Genomic DNA, 17,132 nt, shown 5'->3' with positions numbered 1-17,132 from the left:
AATCACTCTGGGCCTCTCTGGGACGAAGCACCCATTGCTCATTCACTGGCTAAACTGAAAGCTACAATTAACAGTTAATACCAGAATTAAGTTATGTCTCCCAATGAATAAAGTATAAAAAAATACTGCAACTGATCTGTCTTTTATAGATTTCATTATACAATTGTTTCAAAAATATTTTATTTTCACAAATCTTCAATGACTGTTAAACTTCATTTCTTTCCAAACAGTGAATATATAAAAAGGCACTAAGAACTCAAACTACATAAAGACTCCGGATAAATGCTCTCACATCCCCCTTTCTGAAGAATTGATGGATTTAGCATTGTACCAATGTTTTGTGCTGTTAAAAAAAATCTGGACTCCAATGCACAAATCCTGCAGGAATATTTAACAGGCATTCACAAAAGGCCTGCATCCAATGGAAAGGTTAAAAGCATGTTATTACCATGTGTTTCCCACACCACTGCCCTGCACCTACCCATTGAGAAAGATCAACTGTGTCCTCTTTAACAGCAGTGCTCTCCAACACAACACTAACCAAGAAGCTACAATGCCTCACTGCCCCATGGCATAGGCAGGGATAGCTCAGTGGTTTGAGCATTGGCCTGCTAAACCCAGGGTTGTGAGCTCAATCCTTGAGGGGACCATTTGGGGAACGGGGGTAAAATCTGGGGATTGGTCCTGCTTTGAGCAGGGGGTTGGACTAGATACCTCCTGAGGTCCCTTCCAACCCTAATCTTCTATGATAGGAAAGATTGGGTTACACAGAGCTAAAACACGCAATGATGCCAATTTAACCAGAAAACAGGCAAAAGGTGAATTCGTTAACCTGAAAAGAAACCACAAGGTTTAATTTCAATCTCCAAGTTCATGCACTTCTGGCATCTTACTTCTTTAGGTTGCAAGGATGTCAATGTGTGTTCTGCCCAGTTGATCATCTCAGACATTCAGAGTCACACATAGAAATTGGTGACTTTACAAATGGGCTGCCATATTGTTCCACCCTGCCATGGGCCTGCCAGCTAGTTACTAGCCAAACAGGGGAAACAAAGCTGTCTGATCAATTTAAGAACTCATTCAGAACACGCATATATTTTTTCAAATTAACACGTCTTTGGCATCAGCAGGCCTGGAGGCCCTGCCGTTAAGGTGCCAACGCAGTAAGCATCAGCAGATGAGCACTGGGGAAATCCTGACTTATGGCATCATGGTGCTGAACTAAAAATAAATGCACTGTAGGCTAATTAATGACAAAATGCAGTCAGTCATTCAGCTCAGGCAAACGGTCTCCCACCTGCTCCTTCCCTGGGGTCATCACACACGCTTTGCCCTGAAATGAACCCCAGACATGCCCCATTCAGTGCAATGCTCCTCATGAGGCCCCATCTCACAGAAAGCCTCTTCATGAAGCCAGTCAATGGTGAAAGGCTCCCCCACCCCACTCCCGGGGTGGCATGCCAGTGCCACAGCAGAGAGGACTAAGCCACTCCAAACAGGCCTTCAGTGGGAATTTAGGTGGCACTACAGACACACTGGGGAAGAATTTAATCCAATCTGCTTCACAGGAGAGCTTCCAACAGGCCAGCGCCAGCTGGAAGTGGACAGAGCAGTATCTCTTGATCAAGGACCAGAGCCAACAATGCCTGGAGAATGTCCTGTCTAGTCAGAAGATGGTGGCAGCAAGACAGTATTGATGCAGCAGAATGTGCTAGGCACAGAGCAGCCTGCTTGGGATATAAAAATCCTTCCCCCCCCACATCTCATAGGGGTCACATTAGAAACTTGTCATGGGGCCAGAGGCTCTTCAGGGAGTATCAGGGCCTAACTGGCCCATGACGACTCTGTGGGGAATACCTGGGAGCCTGAGGTGATCCAGGTGGGGCCCCTTTAACTAATTAGAAATGGAGCAGCTGCATTATGAGGAGACTACTACTGTATAACAGGAAGTCACCCAGGGAGGGGAGATGCTCTCTCTAGAGAAGCCCTGCAGCTGATGCAGCCTGGAGGAACCCACAAGAGGAGGATTAGGTCTCTCTGGGAATAAGCCCTGAATGAGCGCTTAGAGCCCCAAGAGAACTGTCCGAGTCCCAGGAGAAGGGGAGCTCCTGTCAGGAGCTCCAGGAAGAGAGCTGGTGTTTGCATCAAGAGCAGAGCGCCTGCAGTTTGAACCTGGGAAGGGAGCAGCAGGGGGAAGAGCACATTGACCAGGAGACACATACCCCATAGAGACAGTGAGTAGAGACAGAGGCCCAACATGGACGGGGTGAAGCAGCTGAGTCCGAGAAGGCCAGGGGGATGCCGGCAGTTGTCTGATGAGAAGAGGTAAGAAGACACTGGCAATTCTGGTAAGAAGGAAATGGAGACCTGGGACTATTTCTTTAAGTTAGTTATTGGTTATTAATGAATGAAGTTCCCCATGAATACAGGATTATTGAAGGCAAAGTGAGTCAGGACTGATTTATAGAGCCAAAAGAGGAAACTGAGGCCTGGCTCTCGGGCCTGTGACAAAGCTATACACATTTCTTGATATTCCAGTTAGCTTAGAATCTAAAAGCACCACATTTGAATGAAAGATCCTAAATCTTGGAAACTAGTACAAAAATTGAGGGGAATTATTAATCCATGGAGTAACTCCACTGAAGACAATAAAGTTACACCAGAGATAAAATTGGCCCAGTCAAAATGTTTCCCCAGTAGAACAGTTTGGAAAATCCAACATCAAGACACAGCTGTGCACAGCAAGAGAAGCCTGCTTTTCTGTTGTTTGGGTGCATGCTGTGGGACTTGCCAGATGTCCAGAAAGTCATTCAACAAGGCACAGCAGCCTCAGTTTTCCATTCATCTGTCCTACACATTTAATTTGCAGGATGATACTTTAACTATCCCAAATTTGGGGCATCCTGACATGCTGTCCTGGCTTCACTTCAATACAGAAAGCTGTCGCATCATGTACTGACGTAACACTGCATCAAGACAAATGTCAGGCTACAATTTTATCGTGCCAGACAGATATCACTGCAGTCTCAGTCACCTGACTATTTTACCATCTGCAGAGAAAGCATCTCTCTGCTGCAAGATCTCACGTCAATTCCCCTTTAGGGCAGTACTTCTCTGATGTTTTTCAATGTTTTCAAAAAACAGACGTTAGACTCCTGAAGAAGTGGCAAGCTTTTCAAGAGTGCTGTGCACTCCGTAGGCCTAGGGGAGGTCAATGGGAAACTTTGGTGCCCAGTATTCCTGAAAATGCAGCCCCCGTTAGGTGCCTACAGAATATATGGATTTAACTTTATACTCCTGGGTTTGAAAGCCTCTTTTTTAAGTTGATGGAAATTAAGAATGACCCAGGTAGAAAGTAATCACGTCACTGTCATCTTAAGGCTTCTGAAGACTAGAAAGGCTCTTCTGTACAGAAAACTAGCCTAAGGTAAATCAGCAATGGCTTCCACTTAGTCCCAATTGCATTAAGAAGAGCCCTGGACAGAAGACAAAGATGAGGCAGTCATTTCAGAAGTGTTTTAGACTCAATACCATTACATAAGCTAAAACAAGCAGAGCTTTAAGGGTGTAGCAACAACCCAATTTCTTTCCTGTACCTAAACAAGGTTACAACCATACTAGGCAGTCAAGATGTAGAAGGTTTTCTTGATTTCGTCTGCCTCTCAAAATTATACACAGAGTCAATACTGTATTTGAACTCAATTCTTAGACAGACCATTCAGTCAGAAATTGCAATTTCCTACCTATTTTTTTCCCCAGAAAAACACAATTGTAAAGGGAGGCAGAAAGCACCAGAATAAATGCTCCTTTCAGCGTAAAAGAGAACGATTGTGGTCCGAGGGGAAAACGCACCAACACCGGGACCACTTGTGTGATGCTACTCCAGCTCTTTCCAACACTCCTTTCTCCTCTGTGTCCGTGTGTGTGTGTGTGTGTGTGTTTACACACACAGGCGTGCGTGCTGGGAAGAGGGGGTTGAGAGACGAGCAATGGTTGTAATGCAGGGACAGCCAAGCTTTGAGAGGATGGAGGGCAGCACTGGTCATGAACCAGGAGCCCAAGAGCTGCAGCTGCTGCACACAAGATCTCCATCATTTTTGTATACAAATAAAAAATGTGCACATAATAGATCTGACATGTTCTTTGGTGACTTGAATGTTCCTGTTGGTTAGACACTCCCAGCGGTACAAACCTGCTACTGACAGATTCAGTCCTCCCCTTACAGGGCGCCAGGGCACCCATGCTGCAGTGTATTCTGAGTGCCAAGGGTAGCAAAAACCAAGTAATTGAAGGCAGCCAGCTTAGGGAGCAGCCATGTGCTTCCTGCTCCAACTCCCCTATTTAAAACAGGCTGTGCTTTGCGAGGGGATGTCTACACTGCTATTCAAAACTGGGTTGCAGGGCTGTTTAACTGCAGTGTGGGCTTGGGCTGGAGCCTGGGCTCTAGGACCCTGCAAGGTGGAAGGGTCCCAGAGCTCCCCAAGCCTGAATATCTGCACTGCAGTTAAACAGCCCCACAGCCCGAGACCCACAAGTCAAATCAGGCAGCACAGGCCAGCCACGGGTGTCTAATTGCAGCACAGGCATAGTGAGAGCACTTGCAGGAGGCAGGTGATTGGATCTGCTGAAATGCAAAGCGAACATGTGGGGAGAGGAGGAAACCCCACTGGAGAGGCATCACAGGAGGGGAACCCCTAGAAAGCAGTAATGCCCAGAGACATGGGGCTGCTAGCGGACAGCAGGAACTAGCAGTGTGATATGGAGGCAGAAGTTAGGCTATGTTCAGAATGCCCCTGACCAGGGAGATCTTGGTGCCTCTGCCAGCAAGCTCTGGTAAGGCTGCCTGTCGGAGACTACATTCAGTTCTGGGCACTGCGGGGCCAGAAAGATGGTCAGCAAGTAGGCCAGAAATTAGAGAAGAGGAGAGAAATGATTCTAGGGCTGGAGTGACTGGTATGCAGGGGAAAAAGTAAGAGTAGCTAGCGTGGCTGGATGAATTGCACTTGGGGAAGGCGGGGGTGATAATGGTCTATGAGTAATGGAGAGAGAGTAACATCAAGGTGGAGGAATAGTTTAAGGTGTTTTTGGAAGGAGTAACAGGAAACAAATGGGGAAACGGGTGGGGGGAAATTAGCTGAATCAGGAAACACTTTCTAATGGTGAGGAGAAGTGTCTTGCGAGTGCTGGAACAATAATTGATATCACTCGGGATATCCCTAAATACTGGACTAGACAAAAATCATCAAAACATACTTGGGGAACAAGGCTACACTGGATGGGCAAGCTGATTGAGAACGGTTTCCATCTAGTTTCTAGGGCCATGACCTTTTAGAGCCAAAGGCTTGTTTTGCAGGAAGGGCTGCATGTGTTTATCACATGATTAGAAAGCAAAAAAACCTCTGCGGTGCTTGACTGTCTTTCCATGGTGAAGCTATATTTGGAGAACTTCAGCAGCAAGAAACTCTCAAAGCATTCGTGGTTTATGCTCTCCCAAACGGGTTTTTTTAAAAACGCAAGCAAACATTAGGTATGTAAGGAATTCCTACCAGATCCCATCCTTGAGCAGCTTCCTCTCTTAGGAGACCACACGAAAGTATCTTCAAATTCTCCAAACATAGTTCTATTCTCATCAAGAGTCCCCTTCAGCCACTGCTTTGTGTCGATTCCCTACTAGTCACTTACGTCTGGTTTCACTGGACAGTACCATTCTAGCTCAGAAAAAATGAACTTTTGAACCATCCATATTTCTATATGAACCGTGGATGGCTTTGCTTTTGGGTTTTTGGTTTTAAAATTGTCATCCTAGGGTCCTATCTTTTAATTTCACCAACCCTGAGGAAAAAAGGAATGATTAAGAATATGACCTAAAAATAAAAATGAATCATCTATGGGCATTTTTCCTTATATCAGGCAGTGGATGTTACTGAAAATGTAAAGAATTCCAGTGACGTTTCAGGCCAACAGCACTGTAGGGAAGGAGACCTGCCTGTTGCAACCCGGTGAAGTTAACTGATGTCTTGAAGAGGAAGAGCTCCCTCAGCCAGGTCAGTTTATGACTGTGCCACAGGGTCCTGTATTGAGCACTGAAAAATAGACTTTGGATATCTCTTGTTTTAGTGGAAGTATACATGGGAACAGAATGCCAGCTCTATTTGTTGTCCTATTCTTGACAAGCTAACATGCCCAGCCACCGGTACAGGATTTTCTGATTTAACTGAAAGTAAATTAAAAAATAGCGAAGAAAGAAACCTCTGGAGTCCATGAACAAATAGGGTTTTGCTACTGAAAGGGCTGAAGTATCAACCAAATGTTCCTTTAAAAGGTCAGTTATAGCGGCCAGTATAGATATTATGGCATGGAATTCAGATACAAAAAATAAGTGTATTTATAATTGCCTGTATAATATATACAACCTGTACATTAGATATCTATACATCCATCCCACTAATTTCATAGAAAGTTTACTTTATCAGTTTAACTTGTTACCATCTCACCCTTCAAGGGTGACCAAAATCCACTCCCCATGCAAATAGCTACTGATGCTGAACTCAACCTGGCTGAGAATTTCCTGGTTATTGTAACCTTAAAAGGAGAAATTCTAAGCAACAGAACAAATTTACTGTCACTTCCTGTCTGAATTCACCGCCATCTGTTGGAGTCAATCCTGCTAGATGCTCAGAGCCCTGAACTCCCTAACAGCGTCAGTCCTGCAGGAGGTGCCCAAGCACCTTGCGTGGACAAATGCTACGGGTGTTGGGGAGGTATATATGCACCATGGCGCCCTCTGGGGAGCAGCAGGAAACCTGTCACATCTACTTGTGCTGGACTGGGATTGAGATCGGGTTTTACTGAGTGAACAGTTGTGCTTGTGAAGGTTAAGGGGCTAGCAGCACTGGGAACGTGAATCCACATAGCCCCAGGCCAGAGAGCACAAAGAGCCACAACAGGAGCTCTCACCACACACATGCACACGCACATACACACTAGCCCAATCAATAACTTTGCTAGAGGTAAAAATGTGGTTCCATCTCCTATTTCCCTCAGGTCCTAGGTTTTTCCTGAGCAAAGACTGCCAGCCATGCTGAATGGCAGGATTGGTTTTAGACCTAGACTGTCCACTTGGACAGCGCTAAATGCACCAACACTCATGCCCCACTCTGCACTATGGGCTGAATTTGAACCAGAGTGCTAGAGGCAAAAGGCCAAGGTTACCCACACCAAGCAACTCCCCTCCTGCAAGGGGACAGCCCAGAGGTCACATCTGCAGAGTTCCCTCTGTGACCAATGAAGATCAGCCCACGCTGGCCTTCACTACAAAACAATCACGTCAGTATCGCAGCAGACAGCCTTCAGGTTCGGATTAGAAATGTTTTGACAACACCAACAATAGGTTTAAATTATTCACATTGTGGTAAACTTCATTTAAAAAAAAAGTCTGAGTTACAATAGGAATATCATGTGCAAAACTGTAAACCCGCCATCGGGTCCCAGTGAGCTGTTACTGCTCAATGCAAGTTTCTTGCCCCAGCTTCGTTGCATCACTCCAGAGCGACGACAGCAAAGAAAACACAAAACCAAAGAAAGTTCTAAGAAGTCAGAGGAAGGGACTCCGGTTCCATCACCCAACCCGGGTTTCCTTTCACACAGCACGCTCACCTGCACGAAGACACACACATGCCTTCACAGTAAGAGGGCACCAGCCACCATCACAAAATGGGCACCAGTGAAGCCATTGACAAGGCAGGAAAAATAATCACATCCCAATTCATCCTTGGAGCCTCTTTCAGACTGGAAGGTCAGGAAGACAGCAGCAAATGTTGCTGCAATTAGTACATGGGGGTGAAAGAGAACAAAAAAGCCCCTTTGAAAGGAGCTATCTTCTCATCCTCCCTCCCACAGCTGTGTCTCATGATGAATCCTGGTCCATGCTGCAGCCAAGAGCTTCAATGTCGTTGCTTATGTCAGAGATCATTCGGTCCCACTCGTCTCCCTCGGAAGGGGCAGACTGGTCATCCGAGCTCCCCGCAGCTCCATTCCCATTGGTCGTTGAATTGGAGGTAGTGCTCAGAGTCCGTCTGTACCTCCCGAAACTGTCTGTGATAATTCCCCGGCCATCCTTCACCCCGATGGTTTCTAGGAAGTTCTCAAAGTGTTGGCTGTCCTTTTCAGGAATGAACGGTCTAAGGCCTTCCCCAGAAAATAAACAAAGGAGGAAAAATTAGTCATTTGATACAGTTAGCATGACAACGTTACACTGATCAAGACTATATTTGTGATGTTCTTATCAGGGAGAGCTTTGCCCAAGTAAAGGCTTCAGGATTTGATTGTAGGACACCAAGAAAGTCAAGATGCAGCAACTGAACTCATCCTGTCTCCTCTTCCCCAATATCTGAGGCTCCAAGAGCTGAGGTTTTTTTTGTTTAAACTAAAACTCAAGTCACCCAAACTGCTAGTGACTGTGTGTGACAGTGTCACGTCACCTCCTGCACTACAGCAGCTTCCCCATCTCTAAAACAGGGTCACTGGCGACACATAATTAGTTCACATTAGTAAAGCTCAATGAGATCTTCGGATGCAAGGGACCAGAGGAGTGTAGAGCACCACTGAGTTTAAAAAAGTCAAGACCAACTGCTCTGTATCTCTGAGACAACATACTCTCAAGCTCACACTCTTCAGTTCTGCACAGTCTGCAGGAGAAGGCTCCCCTTTCAGTGCTGCCACCTTCTGCGGGTTCAGAGAGAGGTACTCCAGCGCCAATTATTTCCACTTTTGTCCCCATGCAGTATTAACCATCTCTCCAGGCCTGACCAGCAGGATTTGGGGTATCCAGAGCAGCTCTGACCCCTGGTTATTGTTTAGACTGTATAGAGCCAGCCCCAAAGACCATACAATCTAATTTGAAACCAGACAACAAGCAAATGCAAGAAACAGGAGATAGGGAGAGGGAGGAGAATACTAATAAGATTCGACAGACAAGGTGAGTGAGGCAGTATCTTTTACTGGACCTACTTCTGTCTCTTTCACCAACAGAAGTTGGTCCAGTAAGAGATACTACCTCACCAACCATGTCTGTATAATATCCTGGGACTAACATTGTAAACTAATGAGATCATGCAGTTACATGCTGTAGGCTCGTTAGGGGACAAAATTGTTTTAAAGCAAAAAATCAATGGTCTGTGACTGCCATTCAGCCTCTCCAGCAGAGCTGATTTCTTGGTGGGTCTTCCAACCTGAGCTCATGGCAATATATTCCTTCTGTATAAAAGGAGGTCCCACCCTTTGACAGGGTTCAGTATTGAGTCCAACCATGTCCATCCTAAGAGCCCTTCTACAACCACAGCTAGAGGACCTGAGAGAAACAGGAACCAAAAGGCTGTTTAAAAGAGGACACAGAAAGCCAAGATCCCCCAAATCACTAACCGAACAGCCCAATTCAGCACTGACTCAGAGGCACTCCCAGTGCCTCCAGTGGAGTTGCAATGGGGTGGAAGTCAGCACTGAACCAGGTCTATGCATTTTAAGACCATTTCCAAAGCAGTTTCCCCAGCCAGGACCAGAGTCTGGGGTTGTTTACAGGCAAGTCTCATCTTACGCTGGGGTTAGGTTCCGCTGTCAGCACGTAAAGTGAAAATTGCATAGAGTCAAAATTACATTGAGTGTAATGGCGGGCGGAACTGCCCGCACTACAGGTACAGTATTTAAATTGTTGTTTTTTTGTTTGTTTTTGCTGACTCACAAAGCTGAATTTGTGCATGTTAAGTGCGCGTAAGATGAGACTCGCCTGCATTGCATAGACAAGAGTTAACAGCGTCAGCCTGATCAGTGTGGGGGTTGCTCTGCTGTAGGTACTGGTGGAAGCAAATCTTGCAAGGAGGAACATATTGCTGAACTCCTGGGTCCTGGCAAGAGAAAATCCATTTTGTTCACCTATGAGTCACGATCCTGCAGTAAACCTCCCAAGGAGCACGCTCAGGGCCTTAAGGCATCTCTGTAATTTGCAAGACTACTTGTGGATCCTGTGGAATGATTACAGGCCTCTCTGAATTTTGTCTCACTGTTGGAGGGGAATCTGGCAGGTTACACAGAAAACTGAGGGGGGGGGGGGAGGGAAGAAGAGGTAGACCTACTCATTACATACAGCCTCCCCACTCCCTCCAAAAAACTGCATTGTGCTTCTGAAGACTATTCACAGGAAAGAGATTTCATATTTTAGACGATTGCTGTGATTATGGTTAGGAGCAGAGAGGTTATTTTACCTCTGTATTTGGCACTGGTGCGACTGCAGCTGGAACACAGTGTCCAGATCTGGTGTCCACAATTCAAGAAGGATGTTGACAAATTGGAGAGGGGTCAGAGAAGAGTCACAAGACTGATTAAAGGTTTGGAAAACCTGCCTTATATAGCGTTGGACTCAAAGAGTTCAATCTATTTAGCTTCACAAGGAGAAGGTTGAGGGGTGACTTGATCACAATCTGTAAGTATCTACATGGGGAACAAATATTTAATAATGGGCTCTTCTAACAGAGAAACTTATAATAGTCCAATGGCTGGAACTTAAACCTAGACAAATTCACACCGGAGAGTAATTAACCACTGGAACATTTTACCAAAGGTCATGGTAGATTCGCCACCACTGATCAGACTGGATATATTTCTAAAAGCTCTGCTCCAGGAATATCGTGGAGAAGTTCTCTGGCCTGTGTTCTACAGAACATCAGACTAGATGACAGTGATCTCTTCTGGCCTTGGAATCTAGGAATCTATTAATTATCCTGCATTGATCCTTCTGGTAGAATCTGACTCTCAAGGCTAGGATCAAGAATCATACCCAAACTTCTCATGAAGAGTTAAGAACATAAGAACGGCCACACTGGGTCAAACCAATGGGCCATCTAGTCCAGTATCTTGTCTTCTGACAGTAGCCAGTACCAGAAGCTTCAGAGATGATGAACACAACAGGGCAATTATCAAGTGATCCATCTCGTCATCCAGTCCCAACTCCTGGCAGCCAGATTTACAGACATCCAAAGCATGGGGTTGCATCCCTGGCCATGCTAATAGCCACTGATGGACCTATCTGCCATGAACTTATCTAAACCTTTTCTCAACCAAGTTATACATGACATTTCCTGGCAACGAGTTCCACAGGTTTACTGTGTTGTATGAAGTACTTCCTTTTATTTTAAACCTGCTGCCGATTAATTTCATTGGGTAATCCTGGTTCTTGTATTACTGGAAGGGATAAATAACACTGCCCTATTCACTTTTTCCACGCTGCTCATGATTTTATATGCCTCTATCATATCCCCCCTTAATTGTCTCTTTTCTAAGCTGAATAGTCCCAGTCTTATTAATCTCTCCTGATATGGAAGCTGTTCCACACCCCTAATCATTTCTCTCCATCATAGCAGCAGATACATGGCATGACAGGACTTCACCTAAAATATCTCCTCCTTAACACTTTGGTAGGCTTAGGGTTTAACTACCTTATTTCATAGAATATCAGGGTTGGAAGAGACCTCAGGAGGTCATCTAGTCCAACCCGCCATTCAAAGCAGGACCAACGCCAACTAAATCATTGCAGGAGGGCTTTGTCAAGCCTTAAAACCCTCTAAGGATGGAGATTCCACCACCTCCCTAGGTAACTCATTCTAGTGCTTCACCACCCTCCTGCTGAAATAGCGTTTCCTAACATCCAATCTAGACCTCCCCCACTGCAACTTGAGAATACTGCTCCTTGTTCTGTCATCCGCCACCACTGAGAACAGCCAAGCTCCATCCTCTCAATCTATTAACATAATCAATTAAACTATCTTTAATAAATATCTAATTTATGGAGCTAGTTATGTCCAAACTGTAGGAAGCTTCTTGTTCTCCTTCACTTTGGCAGAGCAACACCACACAGTAGAGCTGTCCAATTTCTGGAGGGTTTTTCCCACTGATGTTGGCATGCACTGCCATGGAATACATGCCCTTCTCCTTAACTATTAATGTTTTCCTTGCAGTTCTCAATGAGGCAATACTGCACAGAGGAAATAACATGGGCTCCCTCCGGTGGCTAACATAACACATTTGCAGTCCCATGGATGTGGAAGGAACACGTGTCACATGTTTGCTAATGAGAATTCACTAAAAAGAGACTGGAGATAAAGCCCAAAAGATTGTTCAGCACTGAGACACCCTGTGCAGCTTTACAGATCTTAATATGTTAACAGCATCAACATGCAGATTAAAAACACATTGAGGAAAAGGCTCCGAGCTGCTTCTAGGAACATCTGTCACCGTTCACTTCCCCATTCCATGAGAGGGGCTGTTGTCTTGCAGTGGGACTACAATACAACGTTATGCTTCCCACCAGGAAGCTAAGTATCACTGCCCGTAAGACTGAGGCTGCAGATGTCATTTTAAAGCAATGAAAATCAAGACTTGCAGAGGTGCTGCGCTATATGTTAGGAACAGGAGTTGTTTTTTTCCTTTTAATAGCTCATTTAATCCAGGTAAAATTAAACCCATTCTAAAAACAGAACTTTCCTTACAATTCCCACTGGTCAGTGGGAGCAGAGTCCAATGGTGCATTGTTCAAATGGCAGGGTGGCAGCTTCCTGTCTGATTGTTAATTATTCTTTAAAACACTTCTCTGTAAGTGTTAGTATATAAGTTTATTTGCCAGCCTGAGATAGAATTTTTATACTCTTCTATCTTATACTAATAAGTGTGAAGATCAATGAACAAAGACTGTGTTTGCATTTCCCACAACCAGATCAGGCTTTTAGTACAATGGGAAAAGATAAAGGGATACAGCTGAAGTGTTGCTGGGCATGGTGGGAACGTAATATATGAGCACACACTTGAAGACCGCCTCAACTCCTTATCTTTGTCTTTGTGATGAGAACCAGGGGAGAGGGTGAAGGGAAAGCCCTCTAACAGTGATTAGATGTAGGCATTATAAACTTGACAGACATTGAAGGGTTCATTTAAAAACTAAGTCTGTTTAACCTAGAAGATAAAGGTCCTGCCTCCTAGCTCTGAGCAAAAGGGCTCAGCCCTGATCCTTTTCAAGTCACTGGGGACAGCAGCAGGCCTGTTGAGTTCCAATCCTACTGGTGTTGTACCCTGTTGCAGGACTGTCTCTCTCCCTAACCCTGCTGTCATACCATAGGAAAGATGATCTAGTGGACTGGACAGTAGTAGTTGGTGACATAGGTTCCATTCCCTGCTCTGACACAGACTTCTTAAGTGACCGTGGGCAAGCCACTTAGGCCCAGATTCTCAAAAGGTATTTAGGTGCCTAACGCCCATTGATTTCAACACAAGTCAGGGGCCTAAATACCAGGGAGGATCTGGCCTTTAGCAGCTCTGTTCTCAGTTCCCCGTGTGAACAACAGGGGGCAGTAGTACTGCCCTGCCTCATGGGGGATGTGAGGGTAAGTAGGTTAAACATTGTAAGGCTCAGATACTATGGTCATGCGGGCCATACAAGAACCTCAGGTAGATCAATCAATACATTTTCAGCACAGGGCTCAGACCTGCAGCCCATACTCATTTTAGTCCCACTGATATTAAATTAACCCACAAGGGGATATTATACCCTCTTCAGCAGCTGGCCTGTTTCGAACCAACCCATAGACCACTTCTGGCAATACGCTCCCAGACTGTCTGGAACTCCTCAGGAATCTTTACTGCCTTTATCCATAGGGGCGTTTATGCTACATTCAAGGAATTGAGTGGAATATATAGTGGCCTACCAGACCCCACCCACTCCCATTTTCATGGGTGCTGGGTATTCATACCATATCTAGTAATTTGTAATCATGTTGATAGAGTAATTCTTGCCTTTTTTCTGGTGCAAAGAAAAGACAGACCTCCAAAACAAAGACAGGCCTCCAACTGAATATTTCCCACGGGGGATTGGACTGGTAATGAGCTACAGAGCATTTCACTAATTTGACTCTGACCTAGATCAGTAGCAGCTTAAGTCATTACCATCCAGGGCTGTTCAGTGGGCTGCACGAGGGGTAACAGTCCAGAAAAATGGGCATCCACATCACAACCACCACCACCACTTCGTCCTCTTGCTGGGCACGTTTCAGAGAAACCAAAATGGCTTTTGGAGACCAAACTACCCCGTCTCTAGAGATCAGAATTGAGGCACTTTGGTGGGAAGCTGCCACTTCCTGTGCTGTACTGGTTCTGTGGTTTGATCTACCAGACACTTTTTGTGATCTCTAAATTCATTCATAAAACATACATCTCACGCACACTAAGACACAACTAAAGAGAGCTCAGCCACATAACGATGGGGTATCTAGTAAAGGCTATGGTGAAGGGAGTCTTCAGCGATCAAAGTGGTAGCTATTTGTCTCGTTATCACATATTTATGTGGCCAAACTGTTCTCTCCAACTCCTTGTTTGCACTACAAAAATGTTTTATAACATTCAGACCACAGGAGCATTCAGACAACAACAGCAAGCAGGATCTGCCCTACAGTTATGCTGTCCAAACAATATCACTCCCAAAGTTGTAGAGGAGTCAATAGGTTTGCTAACATCCAAGTTAAATGCAGATGAGTTGCAAACATTGATTAAACAGAGGCAGAGGTGCTGGGGATTAGGAGTCAAACCATTTTTTTTCTTAATTGGTTTAACTTCTGGGCACGTTAGGGACAAAGGTAACAGAAGCCACTTGAAATGAGGTTGGAACCCAGCAAAAGAGAATAAAAATGTCAACTCTTTCTTTCTCGGGTGTACTAGGCATTGCATTCCTGTAAATGTATCCTCCAAATCTGACCCATTTTAATGTATTTGTTTTTATTTATAATGCCCGCAAGCCCAGATCCTCAAAAGATCCTTGGGCTCTAAACTTCCCCGGAGCCTAGGATAAGTGTCTTTGCATAGGGTTAAAAACAGTTTCACATAATACACTGAACCAACAGCTGCTCCTCATCTCAGACTCAGAAAATAGCTACTCAGAGATGGACTAGAGACCCAAACACCAGTCCTTTTATGCCCTTCATTCCAAACCCAAAAGCTGGGCAGAGATGGGCCTTGCAGAATCTACAAATTAAGGATATGTCAGATGTTGGGGGGTCAGGGAAGAGAAAGCTACTTACCTTACAGTAACTGGAGGTTCTTCAAAATGTTTGGTTCCTATCTGTATTCCACTGAGTACGCACGTGCCCAGAGCTGGAGGATTCTGAAAGCAGCATCCATTGGTTCACATGTGCACCCTGGCTCACCTCACGCCTCTGACCAGGGAGATAAAGGGCAGGGTGGACAGACTGCCTCCCCAGTTTCTTATTTACCGCGAATCAGAGAAGATCCAAAACAGAGGGAAAGCAGGGTGGGTTGTGGAATACATACAAGGACCACAAATCTGAAAGAACTTCCAGTTACAATAAGGTAAACTAAGGTCAACTGCAAGTTTAAACTAGTTTAAATGGGGAATTCTCTGTCCTCTCTGTCACTTGAAGTCTTTAAACCATGATCTGAGGATTTCAGTAACTCAGCCAGAGGTTAGGGGTCTATTACAGGTGTGGGTGAGGTTCTGTGGCCTGCAACGTGCAAGACGTCAAACTAGATGATCACAGTGATCCCTTCTGGCCTTAAAGTCTATGAGTAAGTAACTGTCTCTTCAAGTGCTGGTCAAAGAATCATAGAATATCAGGGTTGGAAGGGACCTCAAGAGGTATCTAGTCCAACCCCCTCTCAAAGCAGGATCTAACCCCCAACTAAATCATCCCAGCCAGGGCTTTGTCAAGCCTGACCCTAAAAACCTACAAGGAAGGAGATTCCACCACCTCCCTAGGTAACCCATTCCAGTGCTTCACCACCCTCCTAGTGACAAAGTTTTTCCTAATATCCCAACTTAAACCTCCCCCACTGCAATTTGAGACCATTACTCCTTGTTTTGTCATCTTGTACCACTGAGAACAGGCTAGATCCACCCTCTTTGGAACCCCCTTTCAGGTACAGTCAAACCTCACAATAACGCGCCCTGCCATAATGTGAAATAAGACGGTTACTCACCTTTGTAACTGTTGTTCTTCGAGATGTGTTGCTCACATCCATTCCAGTTAGGTGTGCGCGCCGCGCGTGCACGTTCGTCGGAAACTTTTTACCCTAGCAACTCCAGTGGGCCGGCAGGTCGCCCCCTGGAGTGGCGCCGCCATGGCGCCCAATATATATCTCTGCCGGCCCGCCCGCTCCTCAGTTCCTTCTTGCCGGCTACTCCGACAGTGGGGAAGGAGGGCGGGTGTGGAATGGATGTGAGCAACACATCTCGAAGAACAACAGTTACAAAGGTGAGTAACCGTCTTTTCTTCTTCGAGTGATTGCTCACATCCATTCCAGTTAGGTGAATCCCAAGCCATACCTAGGCGGTGGGGTCGGAGTGAGAAGTCGCGGCATGGAGCACTGCAGTTCCGAAGGCCGCATCCTCTCTTGACTGCTGGACCAGGGCGTAGTGGGAAGCAAAGGTGTGGATCGATGACCAGGTCGCTGCCCGACAGATTTCCTGGATGGGCACACGGGCGAGGAAAGCCAGCGACGACGCCTGCGCCCTGGTAGAATGCGCAGTCACACGGCCCGTAGGGACGTGGGCCAAGTCATAACAGGTCCTGATGCAGGACGTTACCCAAGAGGATAACCTCTGGGAGGAGATAGGTAGCCCTTTCATGCGGTCTGCTACTGCCACGAAAAGCTGGGGGGATTTGCGGAAGGGCTTGGTCCTCTCCACGTAGAACGCGAGAGCCCTACGGACATCAAGCGAGTGGAGCTGCTGCTCCCTGCCTGAGGAGTGAGGTTTCGGGAAAAAAACCGGGAGGAATATCTCTTGGTTGACGTGGAAGGCTGAGACCACCTTGGGGAGAAAGGCAGGGTGTGGTCTCAGCTGCACCTTGTCCTTGTGGAAGACCATATATGGGGGGTCTACCACAAGAGCCCGGAGTTCCGACACCCGTCTAGCTGAGGTGATAGCTACTAGAAAGGCAGTCTTCCAAGAGAGGTAAAGCAGGGAGCAAGTAGCTAACGGCTCAAAGGGGGGCCCCATGAGCCGGGACAACACCAGGTTAAGATCCCAGGTTGGAGCAGGGGGACGGACGTTAGGGAATAAACGTTCCAGCCCCTTAAGGAAT

General features: G+C 45.9%; 1 protein-coding gene across 11 annotated transcripts in view; it reads right to left on the bottom strand.

Moving 5' to 3' along the window:
* Positions 1–7,387: 7,387 nt before the first annotated feature.
* The window catches only part of CCM2 (CCM2 scaffold protein), a 69,667-nt gene continuing 59,922 nt past the window's right edge, over positions 7,388–17,132 (bottom strand). For 10 of the 11 annotated variants that reach the window (XM_050942655.1, XM_050942656.1, XM_050942654.1 and 7 more), the window contains one exon: positions 7,388–8,187. In XM_050942655.1, the coding sequence (XP_050798612.1) occupies positions 7,907–8,187 (281 nt within the window). In that variant the 3' untranslated portion in view covers positions 7,388–7,906. Of the gene's footprint in view, positions 8,188–9,785; positions 9,900–17,132 lie in introns of those variants that run through there. The other variant, XM_050942663.1, reaches the window with a different exon arrangement.

The sequence above is a fragment of the Gopherus flavomarginatus genome, chromosome 2 (assembly GCF_025201925.1).
Source record: "Gopherus flavomarginatus isolate rGopFla2 chromosome 2, rGopFla2.mat.asm, whole genome shotgun sequence".
NCBI classification, from domain to species: domain Eukaryota; kingdom Metazoa; phylum Chordata; order Testudines; family Testudinidae; genus Gopherus; species Gopherus flavomarginatus.
The sequence above is the reverse complement of the archived record's forward strand: the minus strand, read 5'-3'. Positions and strand labels throughout refer to the sequence as shown.